This window comes from Aphelocoma coerulescens, chromosome 8 (genome assembly GCF_041296385.1).
Source record: "Aphelocoma coerulescens isolate FSJ_1873_10779 chromosome 8, UR_Acoe_1.0, whole genome shotgun sequence".
Lineage (NCBI taxonomy): Eukaryota > Metazoa > Chordata > Aves > Passeriformes > Corvidae > Aphelocoma > Aphelocoma coerulescens.
This window is the reverse complement of record NC_091022.1, coordinates 22,927,246-22,950,724: the sequence shown is the minus strand read 5'-3', so window position 1 is coordinate 22,950,724 and position 23,479 is coordinate 22,927,246. Positions and strand designations below refer to the sequence as shown.

At 58.4% G+C, this 23,479-nt stretch overlaps 2 protein-coding genes across 4 annotated transcripts in view; both read right to left on the bottom strand.

Annotated features, from left to right (window-relative positions):
* DMAP1 (DNA methyltransferase 1 associated protein 1) overlaps window positions 1–1,110 on the bottom strand; it is a 29,000-nt gene extending 27,890 nt beyond the window's left edge. Inside the window, exons 1-2 of the mRNA XM_069023198.1 lie at window positions 1,072–1,110; window positions 544–699 (exon numbers count right to left, since the gene is read on the bottom strand). Of these exons, the coding sequence (XP_068879299.1) occupies window positions 544–645 (102 nt within the window). The 5' untranslated portion in view covers window positions 646–699; window positions 1,072–1,110. The remainder of the gene's footprint in view (window positions 1–543; window positions 700–1,071) is intronic.
* A 3,677-nt stretch (window positions 1,111–4,787) lies between these two features.
* On the bottom strand, window positions 4,788–11,934 carry KLF17 (KLF transcription factor 17). Of its 3 annotated transcripts, XR_011152481.1 has the most exons (5): window positions 10,102–11,934; window positions 8,851–9,826; window positions 7,560–8,016; window positions 6,188–6,291; window positions 4,788–5,203 (listed from the first exon to the last, which is right to left on the bottom strand). XR_011152481.1 is itself a non-coding variant. In XM_069023195.1 (3 exons), the coding sequence occupies exons 1-3, from the start codon at window positions 10,192–10,194 to the stop codon at window positions 7,841–7,843; spliced, it is 1,245 nt and encodes a 414-aa protein (XP_068879296.1). In that variant the 5' UTR covers window positions 10,195–11,934; the 3' UTR covers window positions 6,648–7,840. The 3 variants fall into 3 exon arrangements, 1 of the variants encoding a protein (XP_068879296.1); XR_011152482.1 differs by lacking the exons at window positions 4,788–5,203; window positions 6,188–6,291 and adding an exon at window positions 6,298–6,546; XM_069023195.1 differs by lacking the exons at window positions 4,788–5,203; window positions 6,188–6,291 and having other exon boundaries at window positions 6,648–8,016.
* Window positions 11,935–23,479: the final 11,545 nt, after the last annotated feature.

The window sequence follows — 23,479 nt, the reverse complement described above, 5'->3', positions numbered from 1 at the left end:
ACTACTCCTAAGTTCACCTTCCCGACATCTTGCAAAACATGGGACCCCCACGACCTTCCCCAAATTTAAAATACAGAAAACAAGATACTGTAGCACATTACCACACAGAATGCAGCACATCATGTCACACATCCTTAACAGAGCTTACTAACTTGCCACATTCCCACAGGCACTGCATCCCAGCTGTCCCAAACCCCAGCCACACACCTTCCCCACACAGACTTCCGCCTTTCAATCAAGTCAGACAATATTTTCTTTCTTCTAAAACAGGTATTTCCATCGGTTTGGGGGCTAGGTAGCATCACACTTCACAAAATGAGAATTTTAGGAGACAGCTGAAAATGTCGTGGGGCCTGGACAGCTCAGCAGGACAACACTTACACAGCTCCAGCTTAAATCCCACACCAGATGCCACAGCACAGGTAACTAAGAAGGTACACGATTTATTCCATCTTTTCTTTCAATAGTCACCCCAAACACCACATGCAAGGTCAGTCAGTGCCTAGAAATCAGGCAGCAGCCCCTCAGGGCACTGCAGTTCACCTTATCCGAGTTGATGATGTCCTTTTTGTTGATGGTGCCCGTATTCTCTGACTCCACGCCTCCCAGCTCCAGGATGTCCCGTACATCTGCCCCCGTCGCCATGTCTCCGCCTGCCCTCTGGCCTTCTCTGCGCCGTCCTGACCGTCCCCTCCAGCTCTGGGAGGGCGGGAAACCGGGGGTCGGGGGTTAACTCCCGCGGGGGTATCCCGGACTCATACAAACACGCGTAGGTGCGTGTGTTTACACCCACACGCACGTATATCTGCACACACACACGCATATACATGCACACGCACACTCACACACTTATATCTACATAGACACACACCCCCCTCGGCCGCCTCCCATCCCCCCGCCAGGCCCAACAACGGGGCCTTGCACCCGGCGGGTCCCGGGGGTTCCGCACGCCGCGCCCGCAGCCCGCAGCCCCGCGGGGGGGTCCCGGGAGGCCCGCAGGAGGGCGTGCGGGACGCGGCGCTCCCCGCGCGGCCGCGGCCGCCCCGCTCCGAGCGGGACCCGCGCACCCACCGGCGCCGGCTCCGCGGCCACCGGGACGTGCGGCGCATACGGCGGCCCGGGCAGCGTCGCTTCCGCTCCCGCCAAGAGGCGCCCGGAAGTGCCCGGAGCGCTTTGAGGGACGCACCACGCGGGGGTGAGGGGGAAGGATCACAGGTTCGAATCCCGCTCCAGGCAGGTCGTGGCCGCCCGTCCCGGGGCCGCCGGTGCCGCTTTCCCCGCGGCAGCGCCCGGACCCAGCCGGGTCCCGGCACCCCCCGCCCCGCTCAGTGCTCACAACCCGCTGTAGGCGCGGCTCGCTCCCGCGCCGGGAGGTGGCAGCACCGCCGCGCCCGACCAGCGCCTCCGAGCCCGTCCTGCGGGGAGGGGGCGCCGCGAGTCCGCTCGTCGCTCCCACGCTCGCCCCCAGTTGCCGCGACCCCGTTCCCTCGGGGACTCTGCGATGGGTCGCGGCTCTCCCGGGGGTCCCGGGGCTGACCCCAGTTTCCCGCAGAGCTCATCAGGAGTTTTCCCGTCTCCTTTCCCGGGGCGCTCGCTGGTGGCGTTGCCCCGTCCCGTTCTCCCCGGCAGCCGTGCCAGGTGCCGGCCCCACCGCACGGCACACTCGGGCTGCTCGGCCTGGCTTCGTGTGCCGCCGCGTGCGCTCCTCGCCCTTGTGCTCTATCCTCCAGAACCACAGAGCTCACAGGAGGCAGCCCGGAGTGAAAGTTTATTAATAAAGCTGTCCCGCTTCCTCTTCCCTGTGGGAAGAGATGAGGGAACAAGGAAAGGGGAGAAAACAGTGGTGTGGGGCCAGGAGGGATTTAGAGAAATCACCTTCCCGCCACATCGAGGCAGGGCAAGGCTGCCTGGCAGAGGTTTGCCTGAAGCAGAAGGTTTCAGCACAGGGCACTGAGGTATACTGTGATCTGCCGGCCCCCTTGGATAGCCCAGGAGAGTGGGGGGAGTCTCTGGGCAGAATCTCTTCTCCTATGCAGCCCTGGGACGAGCTCAACCCCGCTGTGATGGGGTTGGTGTTGCATGGAATCCCTCAACACCAGCTAGGCTGTGCTGAAGTTACTGCCATTCCCATCCTGCTGGTGAACCCTTCCCACAAGGACTGGCACATCGCCTCTGCATCAGAGCCCAACCAATGCCAGCGTGCCACAATGGGAGCTGGTGACACCCCCAGAGTACCATCTTTTGCCCCCAGAAATCATTTAATCCCCTTTCTGCCCCCTTCCACACTACCGGGATGGCTTTTAGCATCTTGGCCTTTCCACAAGGGCAGAGCTGATCCTGAGGTTTTGCCTGTCCTCCCTATTTGCTCTCAGCTCTGCCTCATCCACCCAAGTCCTCCCCCATAGCGTGTGTGGACATTGCTAATCATTTCTAGCACATTTTCTTGCTCTCTTGCCACAGCTGGCCTGGAAGTGGGGTCCACACTCCCCCAAGGTGGGCTTGAAGAGGGAGACAGGACTTTCCCAACTTCTGCAGTCTCTGACTGCCTGGCAAGCCTGGCACCCTGTTTCCAGGGAGAGCTTTGTAAAACCAAAAGACAGCGCCTCTCATTTTGCCACTCACGGCAGGTCGTTCGCAGTCCATTCATGCCGTTAAACAGCACTTATAGAAAACAAAAACCAGTTCCAAAAATAAAACCCAGAGACAGATGGGCCATTCAGTGCGTTTTTTGATTATATCTCCCACTTGTCGGCCTGACCTGCTCAAACCCTATCCCAACAGAACTCAATCTCTGCCCCAGTGCAGGGTGATCAAGCCTTTCCTCTTCAACAGCCTGCAGCACGTTTTGAGCTTATCTCCCCCAAGGTAGAGGCTTTTTGATCTCATGAATGGTGGAGATTATGGGCAGCTGGAAAGTGCTATTCACAGCCTGCCTCCCCCACACCTCTGTAAGCCTGGGAAGCTTTGTCCCAGCAGGAGCTGTATGGACCTGCAGGTGAAACACATCAACTGGGTGTTTCTGCTAACTGGATCATCAGTGGAGCAATTAGCACTGCTTCAAGGGGGCCTGGAGTTATTGTTTCTGGCCACTGCATCCCAAAGCTTGCACAGAGCAAAGGGGTAAGGCTGGAAACTTGAGTCACGTAGCTGGTCCATCACTGAGAGTCCTGCACTGGGACTGTGCCCAGATCTGACCACAAGGGTCCTGCCTCGCCAGGACACAGGGAGAATCCAGGGAATGCAGGGAGTCAGGGAAAGCCAGCAATGACGAGGAACCCAGTGCTTCTGTGCTCTGGAACTTTGGCATCGCTGTTCTGTCACTGCAGCACCATCACCCACCTCCAGCTGCCCTGGATACCAGGGATGTTCAGGGTAGCAAGCCTGGGCGATCTGCCACCAAGCAGCTGGGTGAGAGATGTATCCCCAGATTTAGCCCTGGCAAAAAAGGCTCCCTCCAGGCCAGCTCCTCACCCACCTTGGGATGCTGGGGAAGGATGCACCTCGTGCCCTTTACCCGTGCCCTGGCTGGCAAGAGTGACCAAAGGTGGCCCCAGGCCAGAGGTGTGCGTGCCTCCGGACCAGGGCTCAGGGTGTGTGTGTCTCCCAGCCTGGCACCAGCGGAGGAGGACAAGTGCAAACACTGTGGCCAGTGGGGCGGGAGAAGGTTATCTGGGGCCCGGCAGTGGAAAAACTCTGGTGTGTGACTAAGGCACAACAGCGTCAGGTGTGGGTCCAGGCAGGGCAAGTGAGCCGGGAGTTATCGCTTCCCCGTGGGTTCAGGTGCCTGAAGCCAAATGTTTCCTAAGGGTGCGGTGACAGCCACAGCCCCGTTATCATGGTGCCTGGCCCACCCCAAGCAGCATGGACACGGGGGCCAGTTGCTGGACCTTCCCCCCATGGCAGGGATGGGGCACTTCCCACTGCTCCTCCAGTGGGAGACTCGAGCCCTGGGAGCATACTTCAGCAGGGACACCTTGGTCCTGGGGACCCAAGCTCCCAGCTTGTGGTGAGGAATGGCCTGTGTCAGCCCCTCCAAGCACTCCCAAACTATCCTCCCACCCTGGAGCACCCAGGCTGCATACCCCCCATAGCACTCTTGTCCCCTCCCCAGCTCCATGCTGTCCCCATGGACCGCAGCATCCCCAAGGTCAAGCCCTGGGTAAGGAACCCTCAGATCTGCAACATTCCTTCTCTCTATGGATCAACAAACCCAGACCAACTGTGGGACCTATTTGCTGTATCATGGGTGATCCACATGAGCTGGGTCCTCCCCAGACAACAGAAACCCCCTCAAGCTTCTCTTTCACCCCTCTCCAGCTTTGAAGACCCCAGGGCCCCGTGTTCCAGCTGGCAGGTGACTGCATGGTGCCAGGCCATGCTGTGGCCATGACTCACCCATCTGCTGGGAGGTGTTTCTCCATACCTTGCTCCTTCCTTTCCCCACTTGCCTCCTCATTGGACCAGGTCAGTTGTACCCCAAAACCATGGGGCATAAGAGTTGCAGAGGGTTCAGGGATCTCTGCACAGTTCCCAGGGTCCTTTTTGACAGGAAGTGACCAAGGTGGAAAAGGAAGGGAGGGAGACATGGCCTAGCACAGGGTTCTCCAGCTGACAGCAGGTACATGTACCACAGGGACTGCACCCCAGCCGTGCCTCCCTCAGTGCTGCCAAAGGTGTGTTCTTGCTGCCCTCATCACTTTGCGGGGCAGGTTTTGCTGGGGACAGCACTGGGCTGCCTCCTCCAATGGAGTGTGTCTTGGCCCAGGTACTTGGAAGAGGGTGTTTTTTATTAACAATAAATTAACCGTAATTGTCTTTTCCACTACAGCCACTCCTCCCCAGCCATGCGGTGATTCCCAGCCATGCTGGTCCATTTGACTGCCGTGCCCCACGGAGTGCCTGAAGGAGTGCCTCGCCCCAGGCACAGGGGAGCAAACCCAGAGCAGCTTTGTTTGGAGGAGCCAAAGCACCTTCCCCTGCTCTCACCTCCATGTAAGGTAGCGGCAGCAGAGCCGGACCTCACTCTTGCCCTAGCACAGCAATGATGAAAGGCAAGGAAGAACTGGTTTGTGCTCTGATCTCAGAGCTGAACCTCAAAACAGCCGTGAACCGTCACTCCGGCTCCCAGGATGCTTAGGGAGGACAGGACAGCAGAGCCAGCCTTTCCAGTGGGACAGGATGGTTGGAGAAATTCATCGTTCCCCTGGAAATAAAAATAATAATCATCATAAAAACACAAAGCCAGAGATTACTTATATGCACACAAACACGCAGGCACGCACTCTCCCCATCTGGCTTTGCCAGCCTGACTCATCGCTAATTCAAACAGCCCACACCTTTCCCTCTCCCTCCATGTGACGTTTTGAACAAGTCTCCAGGGAAGAGGCACAAGTTTTGCCCTAGCTATCCCCTGGCATTGTAGCCTTGTCCTTGGGTTCTGGTGGTCCCAGGAACAGGACATCCCCAGTACCTCATCACAGGCCACATGTGTCCCAGCACAGTCACCCCTGCACAGGCACCTCTCAGAAAGTGGGGCAAGCAGAGGGTGGAGGCAGCAGTGGAAAGGACAAGTGATTGAGCCTGATGGATCTGTGACATCTGTGGATGCAGCCCCACGGTCCTGATCTCAGGCCTGCAGGCCGAACATGATGTCCCAAGCTGCTGCCACCCTGCCTGGAATCACCCATGCTTTTGTACCTGCTCAAGGGCAGACCACAAGGCTCGGTGCTGGTCCCAGAACACAGAGCCCAACACCAAAATGTTAGCCACACATCAGGGGAACATCAGACCTGCTCTGCCATTCCCATCTGAACAGGAAAGGGTGGGATCAGCCAAGCTTCATCCCACTTCCACTTGCAGGGCAAGCAGCCCCAGGGCACCCCCCAGCCCTGGCCAGCCACCGGGGGTTGCAGTGGTGAGCAGAGGAGGAGGGAGCTGCTGCCACCACCACCCTGGGCCAGGGCATCACAGAGCCTGTAAGTGTGCTCCCTGCACTGCCAGCATGGTGTCAGGTCTGGACAAGTTCCTGCCTTCAGAGGGATTCGTGCATCACAGGTAATCAGCTGTGGGAGGGAGGGAGGGATGGAGCCAGACCTGCTTGCTGAGCTCGGGACCTGCCAGCATGCTTGTGCTGAGTCACCACCTATTAACGCAGGGAAACCTCAGCACCTGAACCCCGCCAACCTACCGGGCCATCCCCAGGAGGACAGCAGAGACAGCACCCAGGACCAGGCAGCAGACACCAGCCTCCCTCCCAGTTGTGACCACAAGGCCAGTACTGCAGAGCTCCCACTGCAAGGGACAGCAGGACAGGACTGCTCAGGAAGAATTCAGGACCAGCAAGGCTCTCAGTAGAGTTTCAGCTGCCATTCCCCTTGGAGATGACTCACTGCAGGACCAGTCACACCATCCCAGTGCCGCAATTGCCCCATCTGCAGATTAGGGAAACTGAGGCACAGGGAAGTGGGGTGACTCAAGAGCTGTTGCACAGGAGATGCTGCTCAGATGCCGAGGCTTGGGCGTTCCCCATCGATCCTCCGCAGCTAACTTAAGCAGAAATGAACATCGATGTAAATATTTACTGACAAACAAGCTCAGCCTCACCCTCTCCTCTTAGAAGAAACCTTTAAAGTAAACTCTCCTGGCTCTTTCATGTTTACATCTTGTTTATTTATTATACAGCAGATCACAATATTTCAACAGTTTGCATATAAAGAAAAGTAACATTTCAGAGTGCAAGAGACCTAACGTGCCCAAGCAGAGAAATGTTAATTAACAATATACACAGACGGGAACAGTGCACTTCCCAAAGCTGAGACTCATCTGTGTTCCCAGCTGGAAGAAAAAAATATATTAAAAAAACAGAAACATTATATATTACTGCTTTGTTTAATTTACAACTTGCTTTGCAGAAGCTGCACATAAAAAGACTCATTTTCTTTTGAGCTTTCTTTTTTGTCCCCCCCCTCTACAAAAGTTTCAAGTATAGCAGAGACCTGGGCATTCATAGCTGGACTCCCCGTCCTTTACATACTAAATTAAAAAAAGCAGCATGGGGAAGGTAGCTGCAGCAGTACCTGGTGTCATCCTGAGGGGAAGAACAAGACAAAATAAAGCAGACAAGAGCCAGAAGAGACATTTTAGGCTCTTGAGTGGAAAACTGTGGGAACGGCCAGGGCTGGACTGCCCAGTGGAGTCCCAAGCTGGTGACAGGAGGATCCCTGCTCTCTATGCAAGGTGACACTGTGCTGCCAACACCTGCAAACCTTTATAGCCACAAGCCAGTCAAATCCCACCCTCACCCCATCCACTGTAGGTTTTGGGTCAGGAGGTTTGTTCTGATGGCCACAACCGAGACAACCAGCAACCTATTTCCCAGCACCAAAACCAACATGCCCAACTGGCATGGGTCTCCAGCCAAAGCGCAGCCAGAGTCAGCCACCACACTCCCTAGAGCCAGGGGGGTGCCAGAATCTGGGGGAAGAAGGTTAAGCTGATGCCAAATACAAGCCGGGAGTTCTGGGGACAGATCCCTTATGCACCAGCCCTCCCTCACTCACCAGGTACCTGGCTGGCGGGAACTCTCCAGGCATGGGGAGCTGAGTGATGATGCCTGGGCAGGTGTTTCTTCTGGCTTTGCTCCCCATATACATCCCAAAGCAGCCCTTCCCCACCACTTGGCTGGGCTAGCTCTCACAGCAGGGGCAGGAGGAGAAAACTAGTTATCAACTACAAGCAGAGAAGGCTGGTGGCCAGGCTGCTCCCCAGTGCCATCCCTGGCCCAACGCTATTTACACCGTGAGCTGGCTCCGGGGACATCAAGTCCGGCCGCAGCCACTGCTCACATGTGCCGCTTCATGTGGAGAGCGAGGTGGTCTGAGCGGGAGAAAGCCCTCTCGCAGAGGTGGCACTGGAACGGCCGGTGCCCTGTGTGCTTGCGGTAGTGGCGGGTCAGCTCATCGGAGCGGGCAAATTTCCAGCCACATCCTTCCCAGGTGCAGTGGTAGGGCTTCTCGCCTGCAGAGGAGAGGGGGTTGTCAGTGGGCTTGGAGGTTCCCGCCCTCCCTATGCCTTCAGCTCTGTGCTACCCTACCCAGCACCCCCTTTTCAAGGGGGATCCCTGATCACCACCCTTAGGAGATGGGAGCCCCACTGCGCACCTCTGTCTGCCCAACTTTCCTTCTGTCCCCCATTTTCCTGCCCTTCCCCATGTGCAAAGGTCTGTCCTTGGGGCATCCCTGCGCCATTACAGCACCCCTCCATGTGCTCCTGCCTCACTTAAACTGTGGGTGGTCCCCTGCTCATCCCTGCTGTGGGGTGGCACCATGTGCTCTGTCCCAGCTCGGCCAGAGGGTCGACCACACCCCCCCCCAGTCTATCTCCCTACTCTATTTGCCCCTAGCCCAGGTCGAGGGCTGCTCCATGTGTCCCCAAGCCCTACCTCCTCAGGCACCCCCGGGCCCCAAAGCCAGCAACGGAGGTGTCACAAGAGTAGTCTCACTACGTGCCTTGGTCCCCGTGTGTCCCTGCCCAGCCCCACCACGGGGGTCCTTCTGAGCACTTCAGGGGCCATCCTCACTGCTCCCTGCCCTACACGCAGAACCCCTTCACGCAATCCCATGCCGACTGCGGGCTATCTCTGGGTGCCCTCACACAGCCCCACCACGGGGACCCACCGTGCACTCCCTGACAAACCGCAGGAGTCTCCTCCACGCGACCCTCCCCGCCCCCGGTTTCACCTCCCCCGGCGCCCCTTCACACGCCCGGAACCACGGCGGCGGGTTTCACCACGTGCCGGGATACCCCCACCCGGGACCGTCTGTGCGCGTCCCCGCCCCTGCGCGCCCTTACCCGTGTGGGTCCGCATGTGCGCCTTGAGGTGGGAGCTCTTGGTGTAGGTCTTGCCGCAGCCCGGGTATTCACAGTTGTGCGTGGCCGTTCGCTTGCGCGCCCACGAGCGGCGGCCGCGCTTGGGCTTGCAGTCCTCGGGGGGGGGCCCGGCCGGGAAATATTCCAGCACCGGGGAGTTGGGCGGCGTGACCAGCAGCCCGGGCAGCCCCGCCGGGCCCGGCCCCGGCCCCTTCAGGGGCTCCCTGAAAACACTGAAATGTCCATGAAACTGCGGCGGCGGCTGGGGGGCGAAGTGGGGCGCATAGCGGTGTGGGGCCACGGAGTAGTGGGGCGGCAGGTCGGCCAAAAGGTGGGGATCGGCGCCAGGCAGCGGCTCCTCAGGGGGCCCCAAGCGGCCGTGGGGGAAGCCCGGGTATGGCAGCGGCGGCCCCGGCACCGGCCCAGGACCAGGACCCGGCGCCACGCGTGGCTTGTGCTCGCCGCCGCCCGGTCCCAGGTACTCGGCGGCGGACATCCCCAGCATACAGGCGCGCTCCTCCGGCTGCTCCTTCTTGATGCGGGGCCCGAAGGACTGCGCGGCGTCCAGGGGCAGTGGGCGGGTTAGGGCTGGGTGGAGGGGCGGGTGGTGATGGGGGTGAGGGTGGTGGTGGGGGCCGCCGGGCACCCGCAGCTCCGTATACTCCCTCCGCTGCAGGTCGTAGTGGCCGGGCAGGTCCGGGGTGAGCAGCTCAGCGACGTAGCTGTGGCCCTGGCCCTCGGGGTAAGGCGCCGGGAACTTGCCCGGCGTGGAGTACGAGCCGTCGCTGTCGTAGGTGGTGCCGCAGCTCTCGGGGGTCTCGGGCAGGGGATAGTTGGGGCCGGTCGGCCCCTGCCCGCCACTACTGGTGTGCGCCAGGATGAAGTCCAAGTCCACGAACTTGCCCAGGTCGTCCTCCTCCCGCTTGACGGCAGCGGGGCCATCCTGCTGTAGCATCCTCTGCGGGAAAATGAGGCGTCAGGACCGGTGGGGAGACGGTTGCGGCGGCACCCGCCGCCCCAACACCGCGGCCCGCGCCTCCCGCTCGGGGCGGCGGCTCCCCCCAACCCGTCCGACGGGTCGGCACCACTCCGGCTGCGCTGCGCCGCCCCCGGGGCGCCCTCCGACGGCGAGAAGGCGGCCCGCCCCCCACTCCCCAGACAGGCTTAGCCCCAGCCCGGAACGCTCTGCCCCGTACCCTCCTTGCCACCCTCTCCCCGGTGCCAGGTGCTTACATGGAGCATATCGGCGGGCCGCTCCTCTAGCGGCATCAAGTTGGCAAAAGTGGAGATAGAGGGCAGGGCGCTCTCGTCCACGGCCGCCGCCATGCCGGACCGGGGCAGCGGGGCCGGGCTGGGGGAGCGCGGTGCGCGGAGCCCGGCTCCGCTCCGCTCCACTCCACTCCCCGCGGCAGCAGCGCTGCTCTGCGCCGCCTCGCGCCCCTAAGCTGTTAACAGCATGGCTGCGCCCCGATTGGTCCGGCCGGCATTGATATTCACCGCCGCCGCTTGCCATTGGCTCTGCTGCCGCCTGAGCCGCGCCCCCTCCTCTGGGGCTGCCCCGGCGGGCGGGGGTCGGCTGTTGCCGCTGCCCCGACGGCGCTCGGAGCTGGCGCGGGACGGGAGAGGACGGCGGGGTCCCCACGCCCTGGTTTGCCCTGGTCTGCGAGAGTGCCCCACGGGGGAGAAGAGCCAAGGGTGCTGCTGTAGATTGCGGAGGCCAGAATCCTGCCCGCGACATGAGCGGGGCAGAGGCGCCCTTAAGCCTTGCCCGCACTACGAGCGGGGAGGGGGGTTGTAGGTGGCAGAGCCGGACGTCCCCCGGCACCCTCTCCCGAGTGGGGCAGGGGTAATGGCTGTGTCCCATGCCCCCGTGTGTGGAGGCAGAGAGTCCCGGAGGGATCTGGCGCAGGGGTGCAGGTGAGCATTCCAGCCGGTGTGCCGGCCGCTACACTCGCCACGGGGACCACCGAGCGCGTCAGCGGGCGAAGGTGCAGTCTCAAAAAGGGGTGCTTGTGCCACCGCAGGAGTTGAACCAGAGAGCCGAGCCCCGGTGCCCCCACACCCCCGCGCCACTCGTTTCATGTAAGCGCACCCGTATACAAGCCGCGTCCTCCCGCGCCGCTGCTGTCGGTGAGGCAATCAGCAGCACAGAGCGCACCAGCTCGCATCTGGCTGCGTGCAGGGTGCGTGTGCGAGCCGAGATAACTGCTCGTCGACCCTGTCGGGGGCTGGCACCCTGCCGGCATCACCTCATCTCTCCCCACAGCCCCCACGACACGTTCGTCTGCCCTCCCTGGGGACAAGTGCTGTGGCTGAGTCTCCGACTGCCCTGGCACAGGGGGGCATGGGCCGGCTGTCCCACCCTGAGCAGCCCCTGGGACAGTGCTGTCCTCCCGAGGGCTTCCCGTGGCAGGAGATGCAAGGACAGCAGGTTGTTCCACCTTGCAGGAAACACCCAGGTCACCCACCCTTTTCTGGCTAGCTGGATCATGGCACGGAGACCCAGGGCACTGGGCAGGCCTCCCCAGGGGCTCTCTGCCTCCCTGTCCGGCTCACAGCAAGATCTTCTCCGTTTGGCCCCCATCCAGCCAGTACCAGGAATGGCTCTGCTACTGTTGAACTCGTCAAGAAGCAATGGCCCTTATCTCTTGGAGCCTGTCTCCCTGCTTTCTGGGGCTGTCCATCTCCAGATACCTTTCTAAGAACTGAGGCTGCTGCCTGCTCTATTCAGAAGTGAGGAGTCAATTAAAAAAAAAACAAATATAAACACCAAAGGTGAGGTGTGCACACACACCACACGCACATGCCGCTTCTGAATCCAAAGCTACTCTACCAGTTGCTTTCATCACCGTGCTTTAATTATAAGGGTGGAGCATTGCAATAAATTATTTCAGTAATCCAGTGGAACAACAACAATTCAGATCTTCCCCCTTTTACCAAGAATCCCTGCCCTGGTTTCCAGAGTACATGTTGGGCTGCTGCCTGGGCCCCATTCTGCCTGTCTGCCAGCGAGGCAGCAGGTTTATTAATGGCACCTCTTGGGTCAAAACACATGGGCTCCAAAGACCTTCCTTGGAAAAAGTCACCTCCAAAGTGGCAAAGAAGCATGTGGGCATTACTTTTAGCTTGCCTCTTAGAGTAGCTTATTCAAGTCACCAGTTAATCCCATTATTTGTTTCTTGGCCAAATAATAATTAATAGCAAGGCAGTTCCTGCCCCAGACTTTTACAGATAAGTGAGAGAAGATGCCATACGAGACAAACACTAATTCCACTTGGTTTTCCCCTTTTCCAGGCAGTTTTGGCATCTGCACCCATGTGGAGCTGGCTAATTTTGAGAGGCGTCACCAACAGATCAGCTTAATTTTTACAGCCAATATTTCTTGCAAATGTGGGATATTCCCCAGGAAACTCTTTTCGCTGATGCTCTGGTGGGAGGGCCGACGTGGTGGGGAGCGGCAGCACGCCAGGCACCGCAGCAACACAAGCACTGCCAGCGCTGACTGTGCAGGGAGCCAGGAGCGCGTCACAGGCAGGGTTTTCCTGCTGAGAGCCATGGGGTGGGCACAGGGGGTCCCTGCCACAGCCTTGTCATCCCCTCAGCCACAGAAACCCCCTCCTGGGTGAGAAGGAGGCCAGCAGGAGCAGTCAGTGCGTGCACAGCCCACTGTTGACAGAAGCCCATTTAGGAAACGTGGATTATCTCTCGCGCTACTATAGCAGGCTGTAAAGTCGCTGGCATCCCATGAGATCAAATGGCGTCCAGGTGAGAGAGCAAACAGAAGGTGGGAAGGGCCACCCCCCCAGGTGATCGCCAAAGAGGAAAGGGTTAATGGTTATCCTTGCTTTTGGCTCCTCTGGCAGCAGAGGAGTGAGGAGCATGGCATGCCCAGCATGGTATACCAGAGGTGGTTCTGTCAAGCCAGGAGCATCGTCAGCCCTGCCAACACTGCCACAGTGCCATGGCACCCTCCCCAATGGCACACAGCACATGTGGGCTGGCCAGGGGGACAATGCCCCGTGGCACTGCCAGAGATGGAATTGGTGCCCAGGTTGCTCAGCAGGGCTCCCAGGAGACCTAGAGGGGTCCCCTACCCTACATAACATTGGGGCCTGAAAAACACCTGCACTGCATCCCTTTCTGTGCTGTCACCTGGAGTTGGGGGACTGGAGTGAACCCAAGGGCTTTCCTTCAGAGCACCGCCAGTGCCCCCTCTCCAACATCACCTCCAGCTTCACAGCCCAGAGAGCTTCTGCTTCAGTGGGAGGCAAAAGCCAAGTCCCAAAAGCTCCACAGGGGACCCCATGAGAGGTACCAGGGGGGATCCACACTGCAGGAGACCCCAGACAACTGTGACACTCCAGGGTTATATCCCTGAGACCAGAAAATGAATCCTGCTGGGTTTTACTCTCTGTCTTCCCCTCTGCATGGGACTGGCCTGCCTAGAGAAGGGTCCAGGAGCCCCCAGACCTGCATGCACCCCCAAAGCCCCCTTCCCCTCCTGAAAAGAAAAGAGGAACTGAAAATGAAATTAAAGCATAATTCAATCCGGAGCGGGTCCAGAGTAAAGTCATCTGCTCTTATCGTGGGCTGGCAGGCTCTTCCCGCTCCGCAACAAACACAATGTTATCAGGGCACAGAGGGCAGATTCGTTTGCACCGGCCGAGCAAGCTGCTGTGTCCGCCCTGCCTGCCCTGGGGTCTGGGGAACCCTGGGATGCAGGGCCAAGGACTGGGGCTACCAGGGACTCGGGGAGGCAGGCAGCACCCCAGCAGGGAGCTCAGTCCCAGGACAGGGTGCTTTGGCTGGGGGCCATATCCAGCCTCCCTGCACAGCTCTCTGGCCAGAGGGGACGGGTCAGGTTGCTCGCAGTGAATGTCAGCACTGAGTAAAGGCTGCAGAGGGACAGGGTCCCGAGTGATGTCTTTGCCTACAGGAATATATATGGCCCCATGGGTGCTGCCCAGCTGCTTGGCCAGGAGGCCTCCAAGCTGGCAGATCTTGGCATCCACCCCCTGGCAAAGCAACACAGCGGCACCCCCAGACCCCGCACACGCTCCCAGCCCCACTGCATCGCCTGGACCGCATCCTGCTTTGATCTCTGCCTGCTGCCTGGCTGTGCCCTGGTGGCTGCGGGGCCAGCGCAGCCCTCTCCGTCCTTCTTTATATACCCCTGTTATTTTTAACTCTGCCTACGCAAATCCCGAATCCGGAATGAGCAGCGGACGGGGGCCAAGGGGAAATGGACATGGTGCAAATTTCCTGCCCTTTTTACCTCTCTTCCTCTATAACATACAGCAACGTTTTTCCTCCACTTCTTAACTTTCACTGGTACAGGAAAGCTGAAAGCTCTGGGTCTGCATAGAGCCACAAGGTCCAGCACCGCAATGGACGGGGTATCCCACTCAGAAGAGGCATCGCACTCAGCATGGTGCTGAGAGATGTCCCTACCATAGCACGCACTACAGGCCCCACTGGCAGTGCGATGCACTGGAGGCATCCAGACAGCCCTTGCAGCAGCAGCCTCACGTGCAAACACGTGTGCTTACGTGCCAGCCCAGGGGTGCATCCTTCCCCCTGGCCTGACAAGAGCTCAGGCCCCGGCCACAGCAGCTGGGACTGGACCACAGCCATGGGAGCCGTTCCCTTTTGCCACTCACAAAAGTGCTGGACAAGACCTGTGACAGCAGCTCCAGGAGTAACAGGAGGAATTGCTGTTTTCTGGTTCCTTGTGAGCAACGAGCAGGAGGAACACCGGATATTCTTCCCAACATCTCTGGTTTAATCTTTAAAAAAAAAGCCACAACACAGAGTGCCACAGTGAGTAGTTGCACAGGGAGTTTTGCAGAGGATATCATGGAATGGCTGCAGTGCCCAGGGGATATGCATGTTAGAACCCTTCTCTCATGTGCTGGGGATTAGTAGCTGTACATCATGTAAAAGCCATTTGTCTACAAAAGTTCCAAATGACCCAGGTAAACATCTCTGCCGCTCTTTTCCGAGCAGTCTCCATCCCCCCTCCCAGCTATACTCTGTTCAGGTGTTCAGTCTCCAATGAACCCGGATTCTCAGTGAGTGGGGAAAACCTCCCTTGCCATGCACAGAGGCAGGAAAAGTGTGGGTGTCAAGGCCAGTGCTGGTCAGACCTGATCCACTCAGATATGCACCATTTCCCAACCTGGAGAAAGCCTGGCTGGCCCTGGAACCTGGGCACTGGTGTGGCTGGAGTATCCAGGCACTGCTGTTCCAGTGGGGGAACAATTTTCCAATGGGAGCTGTGGGATGGGGTTGAGTGAACGGTCTGCACCGTGAGTCACTGGCACCCACGGGGACACAGCTCAGTGTGAGGCAGCGGGGGACAGCCCAGTGGACAGCAGGACAAGCAAGGAGCTGTAGAACTCTGTATGGAAACTGTTTTCCAGGTCATTTGATTTTGGTATTCCTCCCATGCAGCTATCTGCCCAGAGCCACCCCGCCAGTGTAAATCACACACCATAGCACATTGCATGGAAAACTCATCCTGCCACCATCCCATGCCCCTGGGACACTGCACCAAGGCCACCACTATGGCACAGGATGCCAGCATCAATCACAGTCAGCCACATGCTGCAGTGGTTTCACACAAGCAGCCCACGAAAGTGCATCCTCCCACCCGCAACACTCATGGGGTGTCTGGCAGGATCAGTGGCCACCCTGTGTCGAGAGCAAACCCATCTGCACTGGCATTACACAGGGCTGCTTCATTCTGCTCCAGGAAGTGGCATTTAATTACCCAGCCTCCTGGTAGTAAATAGGTTTCCAACACATTACAAAAGGCTGTAGTACATTTTTTTTATCCCCAACCTTGCTCATGCTCTGCGCTGGTGAGCTCATCCCCTGGGAATACCGTCTCCAAAATAGATTCACTCCCTTGTTGGAAATAATCAAATGGGAATCCAAGCTGCTGAGCCCAAGCCCAATTCCTCCCTTTGTTCTGGGCTCTGGCAGTGAAGGGGTTCCAAGCGGGGTGACAGGAACTTGCCTTCTTTTAATTGACCTCCGATGATGAAACAATCAACCAAACGATTTAGAAATGTGTATCCAGTGAGATCATCAGGAAAACTTCTCAGCAAAGGAGCCTGGGGAAAGGAAGGTGCAGTAATCCACCTGCCCCAGCCGCCTCGGCAGGCCTCACTGCTTGGCACAATGTGGCACAGCGTGGCATGGTGTGTCACAGCCACCCAGTGCCTCTTGGGCTACCTTGCTGTGGCTTCATGCCAGCAGCTGCCTCACTAGGTCCAACATGGGGAGAGGGTACAGCTAGATTTGTCCCAGTGAGGACACCTGCTCCCATGGGACACCTATCCTCCTTGTTTCCAGCCCCAGCCCATCCTTAGCTGCTGGGCACCCATTTATCCCAGGCCAGCACCAAGCGGCAGTGCTGCCCGTCTCCGTTCCCAGACTCACTGCAAGTGCTGCCACCCTGATGGGCATTTCTAGGACAAGATTCCATGACGTTGTGGGGGAAAAACCCTCCCATCCACACGAGCACTGCCTCCTTGGGGATTTCCATCTCTCGCACCCTTTCCCCAGTTTTTTGTAGCCTGGCGGGAGGGCAACCACCCGGGAAGGGCTGGCATGGCTCCCCAGCCCCAGCTGTGCCGCTGGGGCTGCCCCGGCTTCCCCAGCCCAGGTCAGTGCATGCTCCAGCTTGGCATGTGGCAGGCACTAATTTTGGCCCAAAGGGTTTCCCTTCAGCAGACTCTGCCGCCAGGGTGGTTTTGAAGACAATCTTAGCCGGAGTCTTCCTTCCTTGACTGCCAGTGATCCGGAGCCAGGCTGGTGTGTTTGTGTTGTGTGTACATGTGTGTGTGTATCTCCAAACCGCAACAAATATTTCATATTCGTTTTCTTTCTTTCCCTTTTTTTTTCCCCCTCCAAGCCCTTGGCTGTGGTATTTAAATAGTAGGTGTGGTCCCGGCGCTGTGTGCCAAAACCAACACCAGTTCCAGAGCAGATAACCCTGCGAGCAAACGCAGCAGCGAAACCACACTGAACTGCTGGGAGAGCCGTGCCGGGATGGGCAGAGCTGCTGGGTATGGCCACGGCATGGCTCTGTGGGCAGGCAGGCAGCAAGCACTCACAGTGGCTACATGGCTCCCTGGCCCAACACGAAAGCTCAGCCAAGGGGGTTGGGTGAAGGGAGGAGGTGGTGGAGTCAGCATGTCCAGCTGCAGGGCCACACACTAGCTGCTCGCTGTGTGCAGTCAGGAGCTGTTTGGGATGGACCCAGACAGTCTTTTGGGGTTTGTTTTTTTTATAAATCAAGGCAAACATGTTACTTAATCATCTATTTTCCTTGTTATAAACAATCAAAAAGATTTGTTTGTTAAAAAGGCTACTTTTCTCCCTCAAAAAGGTAGAGCATGAGCAAGTGGGAGGAGAAGTCCCTCCAGTGTTTTAAAAGCAGTTTGCAAAGAAACTTTCTTACACCCTGATGTTTTTCTCATCCAAGCTGAAAGCCCTGAAATATGGTGAACGTCATGTATTTCAGCATGAGTCACTCAGAGAGAACCAGCTATGTCACCCTTCCTGGCAGTGCTGGCTGTGCTGGTGAATACTGGGGAAAGTGAGGATGGAGAGGACCTCTGGATGCTCTTTGTCCAAGGACGGATAGAGATAAGTCAATTCAGTCAGGAGAGGAATGAAGAAGGATTGCTCCAGAGCCACAATGCCACCCTCCCCTTCCTGGGGGCAGCTGCCATTTCTGGGGATGGAGAGGGGTTGCCTTGGAGTAGCCATGAAATGTTGAAGCTTCATGGTGTGAGCATAATCCCTAGGAAGTTTTCAAACTCATCCTCAGATGAGTGTGCACACGCAGTGCTGCAGGCAGTCAAGTGAGGACTACAGCACCCCAACTCCAGCAGAGCCTGTGCCTGGCTGCTGGTGTCCCCCCAGAGCACCATCCACAGCCAAAAAGACAAAGGAAGATCCTTATTACACCCTTCAATCCCCCAGCTTTCCACAGGGCTGGCAGGGCACCAGGTTTCATGGAATGTTGGTTCTCATAAGATTTTGCTCCATGGGGCACCTGTTTGCCTTTTCCAACCTGTGGGATAGTGGGCCAGTGTCCTGGGACAGAGACTGAGGGAAGCCTGAGCTTTCCCAGACCTGGCACTCGCACCCCACTCTCCTCCTCGCTCCCTGGGTGGCTCTGGTATGGCATATCCTGTTTGCTCCTGCCCTAAGCCAGTGCCTTGTGGGAAGAAGGCAGAAGGGGCAGTGCCATCCCACAAATGTGGTCCCAAGCAGAGACCGCTTGGGTGAATGGTCCCTGGAACACTCATCTGCTGGGGACAATGCCAGGAGATGGGGATGCTCCTCTCCAACTGGAGCCAAGCAGCCTGCCCAGGGCATGACCGGGGATAAGTGTCCTCTGGCTGGACAGTGCCTGGGGGTGGCCACAGGCTGCTTGTCCCTGAGCTGAGCTGGTGCACGGCCACAGCCAGGCGTGTGGCAGGCACAGCCTGCACACCGCTCCCTGCCTCCCGGCCCCGCAGCAGCTGCAGCGCTGGAGAGGAGCCGGCCGGGCGTGCAGCACTTCGCCAGCAGCACAAGGTGCACAGCAGGGCCAGGATCCACCCAGCCTGTGGCAGAGTAGGAGGGTCCTTGGCAGACAAGGTGCTATTTTAAAATCCACAGCCGAGCCGGCTCCCTGCCCAACCTCAGCGCGTGTTCTGGCTACCGGCAAACAGCCTTGAGCCCAAACCCAACCTCTAGTGGCCTCCATTTTCCCTGGCTCCATCTTCCCTGTTGTGCCTCAGTCCCGCTCTGCCACTGCCTCCCACATGTCAGCTCGGTGCTGTGGCTCCCCAGGGACCAGTTGGCCCCACTGGCACGTGTCCCAGCATGGAAAGGAAAATAAAGTTCGGATGTCACCTCCCCAGTCAATAGTGGAAAAATCTTTCCCAAAAAACACGCTTTTAATTCCTCACTGAGCGTAGCCAATGTTGGAGTCCCCAGCCCCACAGACTCACAGCCAAACAGGGAATTTTCCACCTACATCAAAGCAGAGCCATATGGTTTTGCAGGAACGGACATGGAGGTTGTGTCCTGTGCACCTGCCTGCCTGTCTTCTTGTTTTGGAAAAGTGCAGTGACCACGAGGCACTGTTCAGGATACTGAGGTCCCCTGCTCCACACCATGTTGATTTTCAGTCCCACCTGCCTCCCCCAGCACCCTACATACTGTGAGGTGTAGGGAGCCTGGGGGGCTTTCTCAGGAATGATGACCCTAAATCCATCTCCCCTCCCAGACACGAAAAATGAATGAGGCCTGACTGAATTCATGGCATATGTGATCGTGAGGAGGCTGCTCTGCCCACAGCATGGGATAGGAAGAACTGAAGGAGGTGGAGAGGGGATCTCAGGGTTTTAGAGCTGTTAGTCTACCTTTGCCCCACTGCTGCCCCCATGCCTGACCCTGCATCCCTTCTTCTGCTCTGGAGAGGAGGATGCTGGGGGGCAGGGGGAGTTTCTAAGGGGCTGAAGTGAGGTTCTGTGGCACTGCGGAGCTCTCTCCATGGAGCTAGGGAACTCTACAGGACTGCTTGCTGGGCCATTCCTGGGTCAGTGGGCAAGGGATCACACGGAGAGAGCCCAGCCCTGCATCCCAGGCTGTTCCCAACACCAAGCCCTTTGCAGAGCCTGCCCTCACAAACTTACAGCCCAGGAGTGGGGGATAGGATCCATGCGTTGGTGGGCAGCTCACCCCTCACTCAAGGCTGCCACATCCAAGTGGCCCAACCTCACTCTTAGCCCTTGGGTGGATTTAGGGAGCCAGGATGGCCCTAAAATGACTTGAACCTGGCTTTGCCCCAGTAAGCCTGTTCCAATTCACTTTGTGCAAACGGAGCCGCAGCGGGCACAGGGACTTGGGGGCACCTGGCCGTGCCTGGTTACCTCCCCCACACCATCTCTGCCCTGGGAAGGGATATCGCCTCCTCCAGCCCTCCGGTGTGGGTCAGGTGGCTGTACCTTCCCACTGGCCCAATCTGATGCACTTCAAAGCCGGGGCAGGAGCACGGGCTGCCTGCCCCGGGGACATTAGTGTCAGGCAGGGGGACATGCAGGCAGCCCCGGCTGGCGGTGGGGATGGTAGGAGATTGCTCTGGGAATCTGCACTTCCCGTAAAGAGGCTGATTCCGGGAAGGAACCCCGGACCGGAGCCATCAGTGGGACCATTACGGGCCACTCCAGCCATCTGGAACTTTTAGTCTCCAGCCAGGTCTGCTTCCACCGACGGTGATGTGTGGGAATTCTTCTGCCCTCCGAGTACACAATTGCAGGGTTATTTGCATCTAAAATGGGAGCTGGGCCCTTTAGCGGCTCGTCTGCTCCTGATAGCGGGGCTGGGAGCCTGCTCGGGCGCTAAACCCGCTAATGTAATCAGCGGGGCCGGGGTTCTGCACATCAAAGGTCCCCGGCTCCCTTACAGCAGCCTCCCGGCCACAAGCCTCCTCTCGGCCACCTTTCATCACTGCCAGAGTTGCTGTCACCCCTCTCCTGGGGAGCCCTGGCTGAGGGAAGTCCAAGGAACAGGCATGAAGAAGGGCCACCAGCCCTCCTTTGAGTGCAGGACGGGGCCACTGCTGCATCCTTGCCTGCACCCCTCTCATACAATCATAGAATGATTTGGGTTGAAAGGGACCTTAAAAACCATCTCGTTCCAGCTTGCCTGCCATGGGCACCTTCCACTAGACCAGGCTGCTTAAAGCCCTGTCCAGCCTGATCACTCCAGCACCCCACTGACATAGTTTCCTTCCCTATAGGACTTCTTTTGTCCCTATGCATGTTGTGGAGAAACATGGCCACGGACAGACTGGGGAGGGGGCTACAGCCCCCACCACTGACCTGAAGGAACCATGGGGCCAGCACAGGACAGGAGCACCCACAAACACTGTGACTCATTAATAGGGTTATTAATAACATCCGAAAGGAAACAGGCTGAGGCAGCCCTGGCCCACATTCTCTGCATCAGGGAGTGGCACCCACTTTATCCCACTGCAAGGTGTCCCTAGAGAAAGGACTGGCAGCCCTGGTGCCATGTACCGACAGGGAGAGTACTGCGTGGCATCCACGTAACAGGGTGCTGGATGCTGCAGGCTCAGCTGGGTGGTTCAGCCAGCACCTCAGGGTGTCTTGGCTGCGGCTGCTACATCCCCCAAGGCATGCTTGCAGACCAGCTAGCATCTCCTCCTCTTGGGAAAGTGCTTTCCTCCTTGCTCATCTTCTGCACCCCCCCAGGGTCACCACAGAGAACCCTACCTGGGAGTGGAGAGGACACTGCCCAAGGTGGCATCACTCTGCACCTGCAGGCAGGACAGGCCTGAGCCATCCCTGAATCTGGAGGCATGCACTGGGTGCTCCCACACCATGGACTGGAGGCCCTACTCCTACTCAGGCAGACCCCAGAGCGCCCTTGAGTCAGTGCATAATCCTTGCCATAGGCAGGTACTGGAGGCGATGCCCTGCCTGGATGGGCTCCTGGCTACAGATCTCCTAGGGTCCATCTACGGCAGGATCTAGGTCTGCTGAAGGGACAGCCCAGCACTCCTGGAGGGACATGAGGACACCTACTCAGAGGCACAGGAGTGCTGGCTGTGCTGGCTTGGTGGAATCCAGGGCGCTGGCCCATGGCTTCTGGCCAGCAGTCACCTCTCATGGCAAACACAGCTGCTTCCCCATCCTTCTCCATACCCGGCTTGTGGCGCCAGTGACTGTTGCCATATGGTGCTGATGTGTACACAGTGCCTGGGTACACACAGTGTGGCAGGAGTGCTTCCTCTGGGGTCTGCCTGGCCTCAGGGGGACACAGCACCCTCCAAATGTCTGTGCCCTTTGGCAAAGAGCAGGGTGGGGGTCCTCAAGTGCCTGTACAAGGCATGGGGCCTCACCACTGGTGGAGCTTTGTCTGATCTGGTCTGCTGGACATGGGGATAAGGCTCCTGGCATGGTCAAGAGCCCCCCTGCCACATGACTGGGGGGAGCTCTTGGGGCAGGGTGATGTTTTCCATGCCTGCTGGTGGCTTGGCACTCCCAGTGCAACCAGCGGGATGCCAGGTGACTGTGGCGGTCCCACCCTGGCAGGGAAAGCTGGTAGTGACTCACCACCCTCACCAGCCCTGCCTGCTGGGTGACTCCTGCAACCCATCCCACTGCTATTGCCAGCCCCTGCTCCCTCCATGGGCCCTGATCCTTTGGGGTGCTGGGAGGATGCTGGCAGGGCTGGCTGGGCTGGCTGCCACCCATGGGGGATATCCCCTGAGCCTGGGGGACCCCATGCCCCATGGCCATGGCTGCATCATTGGCACCCTATTCCTGTGCCCTGGCTTGGTGGTGCCAGATTCAGGACAGGGGGTAAAGAAAGTCATCCTCCACTCCTTTTTCTCTATTTTTCCACCCTCTTGGGGGAATCCCCAATCCCTTCCACAGGGTCCCTCCATCCTCCTGCTCCCAACCAGTGCATGGGACAGGGAGAGGGGGAGTCCTGTTGGGACTGTTCCCATCCCCAGAGCAGTACCTGGGGCTGAGCTGAGCCCTGCTCAGCCAACACCTCACCCAGCTGCCCCAGGGCTTGTAGGAATGTGCGCACTCTGGGGGAAGGATGCAGGCAACGTTTGCATGCATCCAGGGAGAATGGAAAGTCACGAGTGAATGTGTCCCAGTTGTAAGCTGCCGTTTTGGGAAAGTGGTTGTGGGTCTGGGAAGGGCAGATGGGCCAGGTAGGGATGAGGCAGTAGGCAGAAGGTGGAGAGGGGACTGGCTTTGGAACCCTCCCCAGGAGGTTCAGTGGAGTTTAGCCCCCCTGCACAGCTGCTGTGGCAGCAAGTGGGTCCCTATAGAGCAACAGTCTCCTGCAGCATGGTGTGCTCTGGTCTTGGCGCACCCAGGGTGGCAGCAGGAGTCCAAGAACAGCCCCTGAGTGTGCATGAGGCTTGGCCCCCCACGCTGATTGCAGCAGGGAGGACAGGGATGATGCCCAGGGTCTGGCAGGAGCAGGCTGGGAGCTGGGGCCAAGCCCTGCCTGACCCAAGTGTCCTGCACAAATCCTGCAGGCACCCAGCTCCCAGCCAGGACCCACAGGCTGCAGGAACACTGACACAAAGACAAGGAATTGGAGGCCCCCATGCTTTTCTTCTCCCTGCACTCCCATGGCTAAAGATGCATTGCGTGAACCAGCGCACGGAGCCAAGGACCCCAAAACCAGAAGCGTGGGGTGACAGCACAGGTGATGGTTGGGAGCTGCAGGAGAAGTTGTGGTTGGTGGGTACTGCTGGGGTGGGCAGTGAGGGGTGTGAATTTGGACCCCAGCTCTGGTGGGGTGGGGGGGATTACAGGGTGGTTTGCATTTTTGGGGGTCTCCCTGCAGCCCTGCTGGGAGGCTGGGTACAGTGAGGGGAGGAGCAGAGGGATCAAAGAGGTGGGGGAGAAGAGAAGCTCGTGAGTTGTGGGTCATTATCTGCTATTAACATCTGTAATCTCCCAAGAGCAAACTGAGATTTACAGCCTGTTATTAGGCTGTTACTCAACCTGTTGTGCAACAGCTCAATTAAAAAAAAAAAATCCTGAAT